At 43.1% G+C, this 14,938-nt stretch overlaps 1 protein-coding gene across 1 annotated transcript in view; it reads left to right on the forward strand.

Annotated features, from left to right (window-relative positions):
* CYSTM1 (cysteine rich transmembrane module containing 1) overlaps positions 1-14,938 on the forward strand; it is a 45,253-nt gene that overhangs the window by 7,422 nt on the left and 22,893 nt on the right. Inside the window, exon 2 of the mRNA XM_058541861.1 lies at positions 9,228-9,436. Within this exon, the coding sequence (XP_058397844.1) occupies positions 9,235-9,436 (202 nt within the window). The 5' untranslated portion in view covers positions 9,228-9,234. The remainder of the gene's footprint in view (positions 1-9,227; positions 9,437-14,938) is intronic.

Raw genomic sequence — 14,938 nt, forward strand, 5'->3', positions numbered from 1 at the left:
GATTCATTGGCTATAGCCATATTTTCAAATAACGGTGAACTACTGTGGATAATTAATGTGGGTATGACTTTTCAGACTTTACTACTCCTAATATAATGTATCAGGGCAGGTTGAGAATGCTTAGTTTCATGTGTATCTATTATAAAAGCAATGGATAGGTTTTATATCAATATTGTTTGTGAGAAAAAAATAAAATAAGACGGTCTCTGAACCTCTTCATTACTCTAGGACAGGGCCTCCAGAGATAGATGATCCACTATGATTTGTTTGCCTTCCATGTGCATTTTGATACCTTTGTTCAGTCAAGGGTCCGCTTTCTGAGCTGTGTCATTGTGTATTCCACAGAGAAGCTATTCTAAAGCTGCAAGCAAAAATGTTGATAGAAAAGACATGCTCTAATATATATTCATTCATTGATTATATGTAGACAGCTCAGGGCCTGATAGAACTCTGGCAAACAAAAGATCGTGAGTGAGGTAGGGGATGGCTAATAATATTTGAGAGGTTGACACCAGAATCAGTATTTAGACAATAATGAAGTAACACTACAGGTTGTCTCCTTCCAGCCTGTCCCCAAAAGAAAAGCAACTTAGGAAATGGTAACAGAGCAAAATGTGTTAGAAATGATGAGCAAGTCATAAAAACAAAGATCTTGTTCAAGTTATGATAACTATCAACTATCAGAGGTCTCCTGCGTTGCTCTATTGTTGGGAGCGCCACCACCATCTTTAAAAAGTAAATCCCTGCTGTTGCTATTGTCTGGGGCTCCCTTGTAAAGTTGTCCACATTAGGAGTAGGTTCTTCCTGGGTGAAGGCCTTCTGTTCTGGAATGCCTGTTCTTGTGGCTTTGGGATTTGGATTTGAGGCCGTTGCTTCTTATCTCAGCTCACCGCACATTCACATGTGTGTGTGGCACAAGTTCCGCTATTGGTGGGGTCATGCAGGCTCTTTACTTGTACCTCAGTTTCAGTAAACTTGCATAACTCTTTGAGGTGACTGCCCAAAGTGGATTTTGTCTACTCTGTATAGCCAAACTGTCCTCACCATACCCTTGAAGTTTGGAGAACTTCCAGCATTTTCCGTCTGATGCAATAACAAATGGAAAAGATAATTTTATTTTTATTATTAGCAGTACTCAAGGGGAGGAGCAAGCCAGCTAGAGTTCTTTCTCTTATATCCCCAGTACCGGGCCTGCCATGTAGTAGGTACTTAATATTGTTGAATAAACAAATGATTAGGTTTGCCAATAGTATCCAACAAGCAAACATGAATAAAATTACATGAATCCTTTTATTTTTTGTTTTTTGTGAGGAAGATCAGCCCTGAGCTAACATCCACGCCAATCCTCCTCTTTTTGCTGAGGAAGACTGGCCTTGGGCTAACATCTGTACCTGTCTTCCTCTACTTTATGTGGGACCCTGCCACGGCATGGCCTGACAAATGGTGCGTCGGTGCGCGGCCGGGATCCGAACCCAGCCCGCCAGTAGCGGAGCGCGCGCACTTAACTGCTAAGCCACGGGGCAGGCCCCTACATGAATCCTTTTATTTATTTTTATTATTTATTTATTTATTTATTTTGTGAGGAAGATCAGCCCTGAGCCAACATCCATGCCAATCCTTCTCTTTTTGCTGAGGAAGACCGGCCCTGAGCTAACATCTATTGCCAATCCTTCTCCTTTTTTTTTTTTGTTCCCTTTTTCTCCCCAAAGCCCCAGCAGATAGCCGTATGTCATAGTTGCACATCCTTTTAGTTGCTGTATGTGGGACGCTGCCTCAGCATGGCCAGATAAGCGGTGCGTTGGTCCACGCCCAGGATCTGAACCTGGGCCACCAGTAGCGGAGTGCACGCACATAACTGCTAAGCCACGGTACATGAATCCTTTTAAAAGAGAAAGAATAACTACGGAAAAGGAAGCTGGAATGATCCTGAAAGTCTGCAAGGCTGTTTGTGAGCTGACCTTTTGGCCTCATCCAATACTGCAGGCTTCGGCTGTAATGAACCTGGTTAGTTCCTCAGATGCGGTGGGCTCTTTCTTACAGATTGTTGCCTTTGACCAGAGTGTAAAGGTTGAGTAATCGAATTTCTGTTTCTGCGTAACTTTCGATGTGTTCATCACTTCCCCTCAGAAGCTTTCTCTGACTTCCTCACCATACTAAGCACTTCCTCTTTTCTTAGCTTGGTTTTTTTTTTTTTTTTTTTTGGTGAGGAAGATCAGCCCTGAGCTAACGTCCATGCTAATCCTCCTCTTTTTGCTGAGGAAACCCGGCCCTGAGCTAACATCTATTGCCAATCCTCCTCCTTTTTTTGCCCCAAAGCCCCAGTAGATAGTTGTACGTCATAGTTGCACATCCTTCTAGTTGCTGTATGTGGGACGCGGCCTCAGCATGGCTGGAGAAGCGGTGCTTCAGTGCGCGCCCGGGATCCAAATCCGGGCTGCCAGTAGCGGAGCGCGCGCACTTAACCGCTAAGCCACGGGGCCAGCCCTCTTACCTTGGTTTTGTGATTGCTAATGTTAATGTCTGTCTCTCTCACTGTCCTGATCTCTTGCTTACCATTATCTCGGTAGTGCCTGGAATCACTAGTGCTGGGTCCTAGTAGGTGCTTCTGGAAGTATTTATGGGATGAACAAATGATTGTATGAATGGAATAAACTAACATGTCTATGCTAAAATTTAGCGAAAACTGTAAGCCTGAGATGATAAAGTAGCACAAAACTAGTAATTCTAAAGCTTTTTTTAGCCCAACAAACCATACCCAAAATTGTGGGTATGAGAAGAAAGAAAAACTGAGGGACCTAGAATATGAAATAATCTATTTACAAAGATCCTATTAAAAGGCCAGCCAATCAGGGAGTTAAAAAAAGACACAGAGGAGTTCTTTAGAGTAAGATCTGCTCTCATGTTTTTAAACTTTAAAGATAATTTTATAAATTCCCAAGAAGGATATGTAAGGAAGGAAGGATAAGCATGACTTCTGGTTTTGACTATAAGAATAGTCCAAGGTGGGGGAAGTCTGCATGTAATTGAGAGAATTTTTTTTTACTCCATGTTTGGTGCTTAGCCAAATGACTTTTCAGTTTGAAGCAGAAAGAAAACATTTAAAGAACTTAGGGAGCTGAAATGTCTTGTGAAAAAAGAATCACAATTACAAAAATCACCATAAAAAGCAGTGAAGAGCAGATATACAATAAGTTATCAACAAGGGGGAGATTAGTAATAGGAAGGGAAATCGGGGTACTACACAGGCATTCTAGCCATTAAAAAAAAAGGTGGGCAGCATGGAAATATCCGAAAGAACTAAGAAAACTTAATGTGTTTTCTGACTATATAGGTTCCCTTATTGAAATTTTCAGAAATACAGAAGAATATAAATAAGTAACAATTGCCCATAATTCCAGCACCTAGGGAAAACCACTGTAAATATTTTTTTCCTTCTGACCAAATTTTGTCTGTTTGCTGTTCCTGTACAACTTAAAGTGTGAAAATCTTAGTGTACAACTCAGTGAGCTTATAGTGTTCATGTCAGCATGACTCAGCTCGAGATGTAGAACAATCCCAGCATCCCAGAAGGCTCACCTTGTGCCTCTTCCAGTCAGTATCCATAGATTCGTTTTGGCTGTTCTTGAACCTCCTTTAGTGGAATCCTCCAATGTGGAGTCTGTTGGGTCTGGCTTCTTTGGCTCATCATTGTCTGTAGGATTCATCCGTCATTCTTTTTTTTATTGCTGGGCAGTTTTCTGTTGTATAACCATACCATAATCTATCTGTTCTGTTGATGAACATTTGTATAGTTTCCAGTTTGAGGCTGTTATAAATGAAGCTGCTTTCAACGTTCTTACATATGTCTTTGGTGGACATGTGCACTCATTTCACTTCAGTATTTATCTAAGAGTAGAGTTGCTGGGTCGTAAGGTAAATACTGCCCAAGTCATGAATATATTATATGCTTTCTTCTAAAAGCTTGATTGTTTTAGCTTTTATATATAGGTCCATGATATAGTGTGAATTATTTTTTGTTTATAAGGATGGGAATCAAGATTCTTTTTTTCCCCCCACAAGAATATCCAGCTCTATTTATTGGAAAGACTAATTTTTACTTTCTAAATTGCACTGATGTCTTCCTGTTAAATTAGGTGACTACTATATGGGTCTGTTGTAGGATTCTTCATTCTGTTACATTGATCTATTTATCAATATTTATTTTATTTTAAATAAAATTGAGATCATGCTGAATATATAGCTTTTAAATTTTTCTTACACTTAATGTTACATCATGCTTCAAAAACAAATTAAAAATGACTGTAAAAGAACTATTATATAGATGTACCATAATTTATTTTTTTCTTTTTTTGGACTTTTAGGTTGTTTTTTTTTTTCTTTTTGCCCTGTCTCTTATGTTGTTTTCCTCAGATATCTGGTAATCTTTGTCCACTCATTTAGGTATGAGGCAATAAAAAGTTGATTAGAAGTTCCACGTGTGTGAGCTTTGTTGTGGGGTGACTGGGTGAGTCATTTCTTTGGAGTTTCCTCAAATATTAGTATCAATAGTTTTTTTTCCATTGAGGCTGTTCAGTTTTTCCAGAGGAAAATTCTCCACTGTACTGCCTGCAGGGTCAGTGCCAGGCTACCAGGTGTCTTGTAGTTTAAAAACTAATAACAAGTTTGAAAAATATTGTTCTTTCCTGCTGTTCGTTCCTCATCTCTACTGTGATGAGGTCTTCTCTAGTGATCTTATCTCAGCGGACCACTTTCCGAAAGAATAGTTTCTGCTCTTCTCATTGTATGGTTGAGTAACTGCTAATCCTGTGACTTTGAGCACGTCTTGAACGGGATCGTGGGATAGCAGTGTTCCATACAGTCTGCTAATGAATCTTGGCTGCTGCGTGATTTAAGCTGTCTCTTTTGGAGCTCTGATTTGTCTTTAATGCTACAATTTCCACTGTTCACATTTGATCCTCAGTGTAATACACTCCACTATGGTAGGGCTTACATCTTACCTGATCAAATTTTTTTTTTTTTGGTGAGGAAGATCAGCCCTGAGCTAACATCCATGCCAATCCTCCTCTTTTTGCTGAGGAAGACCGGCTCTGAGCTAATATCTATTGCCAATCCTCCTCCTTTTTTTCCTTTTTTTTCCCCAAAGCCCCAGTAGATAGCTGTATGTCATAGTTGCACATCCTTCTAGTTGCTGTATGTGGGACGTGGCCTCAGCATGGCCGGACAAGCGGTGCGTCGGTGCGCACCCGGGATCCGAACCCGGGCTGCCCGGGCTGCCAGTAGCAGAGCGCGCTCACTCAACCGCTAAGCCACGGGGCTGGCCCCTCACCTGACCAAATTTATAAAGGAAAACATTCAGGTTACAAAGTTCAGTATCATACCTTAAATTTAAAGTTCATTGTGTTTTGGTTAAGTGGCTTGTACTAGACTGTGTCAGTGTCAGGTAATCTTTTTTTACTTTGGTTTGCTTCTATACAAGCTTGGGAACAATGGATTCCCACTTGGTGAAGTCCTGCTTTTCAAATGCTGGCTCTAAGATCTTTGATCTCATCACAGATGCTGTTTCTGTGACTTTTGCTGTTCTCTTGCTGGGATTTTTTTCCTGCTTAGAGGAAACTGAAAATAGATCCAGATTTTTATCCCTCTAAGATGACTGTGTGTCTTTTCCCCTTTGTTGTGTCAGGGACAGAATGTGTGTGTTGGGGGGCGGGTCATGGCGGCTGGGGCGCCTGTATGGTTTACGCTCTTATTATAAAAGTGCATCTGTGAGTAGCAGCTGGGATTTTTCCCCCAGACATTAAGTGATTCCTCAGGCAGAGGGAAAAGGGTAGGCACCAATATGAAGGGGAAACATGATTGAGGGAGAAGAGGGGAGGACACATACATTTGGGAGAGTTTTGAGGGTCCCAGGGAGAGAACTTCACTGGATAATGAGGAATAGATGCAAATAGATTGATCAAGAAAAGCCATGAAACGTTGAGGTCTGAAGTTGTGATAGTTCTATATACTTCTTTTTTCCTTCTCACTGCTCATTGTTCTTAGAAGAACACTGTCTTCAGAGAACTATAGGTCCAAACTTTACTAGAGTGACAATGGCCATTACTACAAGGTCTTGTTGGACTAATCAAGTTAAACTATAGTTTTGATGGAATTAGGTCACTCCGGAAGACATCCCCTCCCCCACACCCCTGAATACACACTGAATTTCAGGAAAGAGTAGTTATGATGGCTGTGTTCTACTTCTGTGACTTAAAAAACAAATAATGGAATGGCCATAAGGGGTTAATGATTTCTGTGTTAATCAGGGCTCACTAGGTTTTCCACAGCCCTTTCGGTAGGAGAGAGGAAATGCAGAACTGGTCAGCAATTACCTGTGCCCAAATTTACATGAGGATTGCAGTGTTAGTCACCATGAGCCTTTGCTTTAGGGTAAGGGGAGAGGCCATTCCGGGGGCAGAGTATGATGCCATGTTGGTGTAGACCAGAGAGCAGAGAAGGGAAAGAACTCTAGTTCTTTTCTGGGTCTCTGTCAGGCCCCTGGAAAAATGAGTGTCCAAAATGGGGGACAGAATGCAGATGTGGTCAAAATAGAGACCCTCAAGCCATTCTGATTCCATATTATAAAGTTTCAGTTTATAATCACCTCCTTCAAGTGACACCCTCTCCATTCCCACCTCCTCCTACTGCGTTTAAGCCCCTACTCCTACCCACTACTTTGTTTACCACCTTTTCTAAAAATCACTGTCCTTTATGTTTGTCTTGTAACCAGTTTCCCAAGGGAAGAGTGTGAGCCATATGCATCTCTGTACCCCACTGCTTAGCACAGTGCCAGGCACAGTCAGCCCTGTGTAAATGTATGCTTGGTTGAATGTCCCTCAGAGGAGTTTATTAGCTTACCTTGCTATTGGTTCTTAGGACTAGAAATTCTGTAGAGGTAGTTTAGGTTAGGCTGGCTTTCTGTCTGATATATGAAGTCATCTAGAATCCCATTTCTTTCCTTCTTTCTGCTCTGCCTTTTTTTTTTTGTGAGGACGATCAGCCCTGAGCTAACATCCATGCTAATCCTCCTTGTTTTTTGCTGAGGAAGACTGGCCCTGTGCTAACACCTGTGCCGATCTTCCTCTGCTTTATATGGGACGCCGCCACAGCGTGGCCTGACAAGCGGTGCGTTGGTGCGCACCCGGGATCCAAACCCAGGCCGCCAGCAGTGGAGCGTGCGCACTTAACTGCTATGCCACGGGGCCAGCCCCTCCTCTGCCTTTCTGAAGTGCCTACTTATCTTAATATTTTTATTTTTATTTATTTATTTATTTTTATTTTTTATTTTTTTTGTGAGGAAGATCAGCCCTGAGCTAACATCCATGCTAATCCTCCTCTTTTTGCTGAGGAAGACCAGCTCTGAGCTAACATCTATTGCCAACCCTCCTCCTTTTTTTTTTTCCCCCAAAGCCCCAGTAGATAGTTGTATGTCATAGTTGCACATCCCTCTAGTTGCTGTATGTGGGATGCGGCCTCAGCATGGCCAGGGAAGCGGTGCGTCGGTGCGTGCCCGGGATCCAAACCCCGGCTGCCAGCAGCGGAGCGTTAGCACTTAACCGCTAAGCCACGGGGCCGGCCCAGTGCCTACTTATCTTAAGGCTGGCTTCCTCAGGGCTGCAGATTGGCTGTCAGCAATTTCGTAGGCCATGTCTTTGCTAGACTCTATGTGTGCCTGTGTTAAGGGGAAGGAAAGGTTGGGAGTGTGGTAGGAGAGCCCCAAGATTTTAACTGATCAAACAAAACACTTCAGAACCAATCCCAGTGGCCAAGGGATGCCTTTTGTGATTGGCTTAGTCCTGGGTTCCTTGAATCAAGCTTGATGAAAAGGGGGAGAGGGTGACCTGGATTGGCTTAGAGTAGCGTGGACTCACCTTGGAGCTGGTATAGGATGAGCTTCCCCTGAAGCACTTGAACTGCAGGAAGAATGGATGGATACCTAATGGGAAATCTGACTGTTATTACAAAGCAGGATATGGTTGTTGTGTGGGCAACCAGTAAAGTACATTATTATTTTAACCCGGATTTTCTACGGAACTTTACTTTATGGCTCTTTTCTTCATGTAGAGTCCCTTATGAATTTATTGATTGCATGTTATGGAAAAGAATTAATAGTGAAATTATTAAGTTTTGGGTATGAGACTCTTCCCTCTATTAACTTACTATTTAGTTGGGGTTAGAAGACACTCAGATAGGTAAAACGTTAAATATCAGTACAGGAGATGGGTAACAGTACAAGGCAGCAAGGTGACAGATACCACATTGTTCATCCAGAGTCTGTATGTACTTTGCATTACCCAGTCATGCTTTTAATCTGGAAGTTATTGTGTCAGGCACTGTAGGGTCAAGCCCAAGAGAATGGTTAACAGGCTTTGGGGGCTGGGAAGCAATGGCCTCCCTCACAGTAGCAAACCACCAAGAACAGGAACCTGTAAACACAAGTAGGGCTTCCTGGTGAGCCCTCCAGAGACCCAGGAGGCTGGATGGTCAGAGGAGATGCTCAGCATCCTCTACAGACATCTCTGCCCTCTATAGACGGGCTGCCCTCTGTCCAGTGATGACTGAGACACTGCTCAACTGCTCAGACCTAGGGGTCTGGGAAGAGCAACTAGATCACCTCAGTGCCCAAGGCGGTGGTGGTGGTTACACTCTTTGGTCAGTCGCTCCCAGCAGTGCTACTTATTAGAAGACCTCAATGTGGCCCAACTCTACTGGAAGATTTCTAGTACTGGGTCAGCCTCCACTGATTTGACTCATGATTAGTACTGTTAGACTTTCTGCCTTCTTAAGAGCTATCCAATCACATTTATGGAAATTTCAGAGAATTAAAAAACAAAATAATATCCTGTTTTTTTATTCAACACATTTATTGCAGGGCCTTCCTTGTGCAAGGCACTATGCTAAGCTCTAGGGTCACCGTGATGATCCAAAACTGACTTGATCCCTGCTGTCACAGCCTGCAGTCTAGTGGGGAAGGCAGACAAAAGGCAAATAAACAGATCCATAAGATATTTGCCAATTGTGGTGATGGTGAGAAGGAAACCAAATGGGCAGAGCTAAAGATTTACAAGAGGTCTGAGACAACTTTAAGGCATTTTGTAAATGATCTCATGGGTTGAAATTTTTTTCCTAATAATTTCCACAGATTAAATGCAAATAATTTTCATTGTTTGTCTCTTACGTACACTCTGCAGGTCCCTGATGAACCAAGGGAACCCTCCACCGTATTCGGGCCCCGGTCCGACGGCCCCATACCCACCATATCCACAACAACCAATGGGGCCTGGGGGCTACCCTCCAGGACCTGCTGGGGGACCCTACCCACCTCCTCAGGGGTACCCCTACCAAGGATACCCACAGTACGGCTGGCAGGGCGGACCTCAGGAGCCTCCTAAAACCACAGGTACTGTGAACGGGGTGTGTGTGTGTGTGTGTGTATGTGGGCGTGCATGTGTGCAGTCCCACGTCACCAAAGGACGTATTTGCATGTTTTCTTTGGCAGAGAAGAAACTCTGGCCTTTGTGTGCTGTGGTTGACGTTCACAAGGCTTGGTGACTACTTAGGGTGCCTTCTAACTCCTGAGAAAGACTTCTTTCTCAGGAGGCCCGAGTCAGTGCCGCCTACTTCCCTCATGTCTCTTGTCCCCTCTGGGGCTGATGACTTCCTGGCTGACATGTTTTCTGAGGGCAGCTCCTGGAGCACTCTGGGGGAAAGTACCAGCTGGGTTCTTGCTCTGGCAGCCAGTTGTATTTTTTAGGGTTAGCCTGTTGGGATCATTTTATGTCTCAGCTTGTTGACCCTCAAGTCATCCTCTTGCCCCTGTTATTGGGCTTGGTTTTCTTTACTAGTGTTTTCATAATTCTATTTAACCTGCGTGCTGAGTTTTCAGCAGGCTCATGAGTCCTTCTTGTGTGCTAGAACAGTGCTCCTCAAAGTTTACTCTGCAGACAGGTGCCAGTGTGTGAATGGCTATCAGGCTACGACGAGATATGAGATATGTACAGAAAGTGAGAGTAAACATTCAAAAACTTTTAGAGCAATTTGACATTCCTGTGACATTTAAGCATGTAATCTTGCATTTTACAAAAAGTATCAGTCTGAAGAATTAGAAAGGAAACATCTTGAGAAGCACTGTGCTAGGTGTCTGGGTGACTATTGTGACTGTTTTAGAACTTTTTGGTTTGCAGAATAGTTGCTCTCTTAACAACACTTTCAGCTTTTTAAAATAGCCAGTTCTTCCCAAGTCCTCATTATGTGCCAGGTGGTCTCCTAAGAGCTTTATATACATTAACGTTTAATCCTCGCAACAATCCTATGAGCTTATTCCCATTTTACAGCACAGTAATTCAGGCACAGAGTGGAGTAATGACTTGCCCAAGGCCCCCCAGCTAGAAGTAGCAGACCCCAGATACGAATCCTGATAGTTTGGCTTAAGAATCTGTCCCTACAATTTATTGTGTGTTGTCCTTCTCCAGTCTCTTCTGAGCTGACCCACAGTCATCTGAGTTTAGGGCCTTAGGCTGCCTCAGAGATTTGCCTATGGTTTAACCCTTTATTGATCAAAAGTGATAACAAGTGATGGTTCATTTTATTCCTAGATTTGAAGATTCTTTAGATTGGGTGGATGCCATGGAAGAAAAATATGTTTAAGAGGAATTTTGCAGTCAATATGGGGAAGATTACACTTGTATAGTGTCAGATCAGAGGCTGTGTTAAGATTGAATAGATTTGAATACTTTTAAAAGATTGAGGGGCCGGCCCGGTGGCGCAAGCGGTTAAGTGCGCGTGCTCCGCTTTGGCAGCCCGGGGTTCGCAGGTTCAGATCCGGGGTACACACTGACGCACTGCTTGTTAAGCCATGCTGTGGCGGCATCTCATATAAAGTGGAGGAAGGTGGGCATGGATGTTAGCTCAGGGCCAATCTTCCTCAAGAAAAAAAGGGGAGGATTGGTATCGGATGGTAGCTCAGGGCTAGTCCTCCTCACACACAAAAAAAAAGATTTAGAAGTTTATCTTGAAGGAAAAGTTTTACAATCCCAGACTCTGTTTTGTTGTAAGTTTTGATAACATGCTCGGAAGAGTGCAGGAAGTATAACCAGTGTCATCAGAGTAGTTGGCATCCAGGTCTGTGACATCAGAGGAGGATTTCCTGAAAAAAAATCTCAGTTTCTGAGTTTTCTGCTTCAAAACAAGGTAACCCTGTGATGAATGAAAGAAGACAGGCCAAAAAGACCACATAATGTATGATTCCATGTATGTGAAATTCAAGAACAGGCCAAACTAATCTATGGTGATGGAGATCAAAATAGTGGTTACTCCTGGCTGTAGAGTAGGGGGCAGGGTTGATTATTGATTGAGAAGGGCACAAGGGAACTTTCTGGCATAGTAGGAATATTCGTAATCTAGGTACAAATGTTCTTCAAGCTGTACGCTTATGTGTGCACTTTACTGTGTTACATGTCAATGAAAATGTCAGCCCAGCATTTGGGTTATCCAATAGACTCAGCCCATTGCCTGCCTGGTGTTATGTCTTTCACCCGTAGCCCTCGTGGTCTATGGTGTAGAGCATTTCCAGGCTTGTGTCGTTTATACTGACTGTAAGTAACTAGCATTCAATGGATTTAAAACTTTATAGAGCTTGCCTAGAATAAATGCTTCCTGGGCTCGGTGGATTTTGTTCCCTCATGCAGAAAATACTCAAAGATTTGGTTCTCTTTCTTACCTTTGGTGTAATTTAAGTATTACATCAGCCTTTTTAAGGAAAAAATATCTAAATTCTTCTTAGGATTAAAAGGCTCTGTCTTTTAGTTCAGTGTTATCAGTTTATCATGATTTCATAAATGCAGCTGAAAGCTGTTTAACTTCCTTTTCTCCAGGATTTCTTTCTCTGTCATCAGCTTGTGAATGTTAACTGCCTGGACCCATTCTGCACCCAGACAGCAGGTGATGACAGATAGTCAAGTTCTTCTCTCACCTGGGGTCCAGGTTCTGTGAATGGGACCCTTCAATCCCCTCACTAAGGGATGCACACTTTAGGGACCTACTTAATTCCCTGTTCTCTGTATTGCTTCTGGGATCCCCAATAAGAATCATTCTTGGGACCTCTATTCTGTGCGTGTGTCTCTGGGCTCTCTATGGAAATTTAAGGGTTTTTTTCCCAGCTGGATGATTTTAGATTTATTTGCTACTGCAAATACCATATCTCAGCTGAAGTTCAAGTGTGTAGTCCATTCAGTTAACAGCTACCTAGCTGGAAACTCTTTCTTTTTCAAAGGAGAGAGAGTCTTAGCTATTCTTAATTGTGTCTGGTAATTAATAAGGACTTAATAAAGGCATGTTGAATGGATGGGTAGGTTGCTAATCTAAGCAGAACCTTCTTTGGTAGTCCATTTATGGTTCAGAGTTCATTTTTCAGAAATTGTAGTAATAAAAACCTTTGTTTTTCTCAGGAAACCAGCTTTTTGGAAACCATGTGATTGGAAGCAGCAGGTGCTTGTGGGAATGAGGCTTCCCAAAGAACACCCCTGCAGTATGTCAAGGGTCTCCTGGGGTGGTTTTTAATAATAATAATAACTATAGCAATGGGTATTTCTTGAGCATAGTGCCTGGTATTAGGCTCATGTAATCTTCTCAACAACCCTAAAGCATTAGTCCCATGTTACAGAGGTGGAATCTGAGGCTCAGAGAGGTTGTGTTTCAGTTATCTATTGTGTAACATATCACCCAAAACTCAGTGGCTTAAAACAACGATTTCTCACGATTCTGTGAGTGGGCTTCCTGTGATTTCTCCTGGGGTCACTTGTGTGACTTAAGTTAGTTGTCAGCTTGGCTGGGGCTAGAATGTTCAAGATAGCCTCACTCACGTGACTAGGGTCTTGGTTTGCCTCCATGAGGCCTCTCTCTACACATAGTCTCTCATCTAGCCTGAGTTTCTTTACATGGCAGCTAGCTTCCATGAGGGTGGAAGTAGAAGCTGCCAGGTTTTTAATGGCTAGGCCCAGAACTGGCACAGCATCACTTACCCCACATTCTGCTGTTCAAAGCAAGTCACAAGGCTGGCCAGATTCAACAGGAGGGGAAATAGATGTCATCTGCCCCTACTCTTTGGTAACAGTTTTATTGAGATATAATTCACATACCATACAATTCACCCATTTAAAGTGTATAATCCACTGGTTTTTTTGTGTATTCAGAGTTGTGCTACCATCACCACTATCTAATTTCAGAACATTTTCTTTCTTTTTTTTTTTTTTTTGTGAGGAAGATCAGCCCTGAGCTAACATCCATGCCAATCCTCCTCTTGTTGCTAAGGAAGACCGGCTCTGAGCTAACATCTATTGCCAATCCTCCTCCTTTTTTTTTGCCCCAAAGCCCCAGTAGATAGCTGTATGTTATAGTTGCACATCCTTCTAGTTGCTGTATGTGGGACGCCACCTCAGCATGGCCGGAGAAGCGGTGCGTCGGTGCACACCAGCGATCCGAACCCGGGCTCCCAGTAACGTAGCCCGCGCACTTAACCGCTAAGCCACAGGGCCGGCCCCTCAGAACATTTTCATCACCCTAAAAAGAAACCCCGTACCCTTTAGCAATCACTCCCTATTTCCTTCACCTTCCCCCTCCATTAATCTACTTTTCTATTGCTATAGATTTGCCCATTCTGGACACTTCTTGTAAATAGAGTCATATAATATGTGGTCTTTTGTGAGTGGCTTCTTTCACTTAGTATGTTTTCAAGGTTCATCCATGTTGCAGCATGAATCAGTACTCCATTCCTTTGTATTGCCAAATAATATTTCATTGTATGGATATCCAGTCATGCATTGCTTAATGACGGGGATACGTTCTGAGAAATGCGTCATTAGGTGCTTTTGTTGTGTGAACATCGTAGAGTGTGCATACTCAAACCTAGATGGTATAGCCTACTACACACCTAGGCTATATGGTACTCATCTTACGGGACCACCATCGTATATGCGGTGCGTTGGTGACCGAAACGTCATTATGCTGCACGTGACTGTACCACATTTTATTCATTCATTAGTTGATGTACATTTGGGTTTCTCACTTTTTGGCTATTATGAATAATAAATAATGGCTATTATAAACATTTGTGTAAAATAAACTCCATCTCGCTAAGAGGAATGGCATGTGGATACAGGGTTAGAGGAATTGTTGGTGACCATCTGGCAGACAGTCCACCACATTCCACTGTCTGCTCTCAAACAGTTCATGTCCCCGCCCCCATGCAAAATATGTCCACCCCCTTCCAAGGCTACTAGATGTCTCATCCAATAGCTATATCAGCTTGAAGTCCAGGATGTCATCATCTAAGTAGTCTACATGTAGATAAGGCCTCTGACCTGCCATGCTTCTCCCTTCACTCCCCACCCCTCATTCCCACTCTGCTCCAAGCTACACATCTCTGGAGCTCAAACAGAATATCACCTCCTCCATGAAGTTTTCCCTTAGGTATTCCACTCCTCTGGTAGAACGTACCACTCCCACGTGCTTCAACTGTACACTATACAGACTTCTTTCGAGCATCTCCTCTCTCCAAATTCAGTTAGTTTTCATCTTCTGTCTAGTTTACCTCCTTAATGTCTGAATTCAGTCAACCTTGCTCTTACTGTCTTAGTTGAGGCGTTCACCATTTGTGTTAATCAAAACTCGTAAGGCTGCAGGTGACAGAATCTCAGCCTTAAACATTAACCAACCACAGGGCTGGCCGGGTGGCGCAAGCGGTTAAGTGCACGCGCTCTGCTGCGGCGGCCTGGGGTTTGCCGGTTTGGATCCCGGGTGCACACCGACACACCGCTTGTTAAGCCATGCTGTGGCGGCATCCCATATAAAGTAGAGAAAGATGGACACGGATGTTGGCCCAGGGCCAGTCTTCCTCAGCAAAAAA

This window comes from Diceros bicornis, chromosome 1 (assembly GCF_020826845.1).
Source record: "Diceros bicornis minor isolate mBicDic1 chromosome 1, mDicBic1.mat.cur, whole genome shotgun sequence".
Lineage (NCBI taxonomy): Eukaryota > Metazoa > Chordata > Mammalia > Perissodactyla > Rhinocerotidae > Diceros > Diceros bicornis.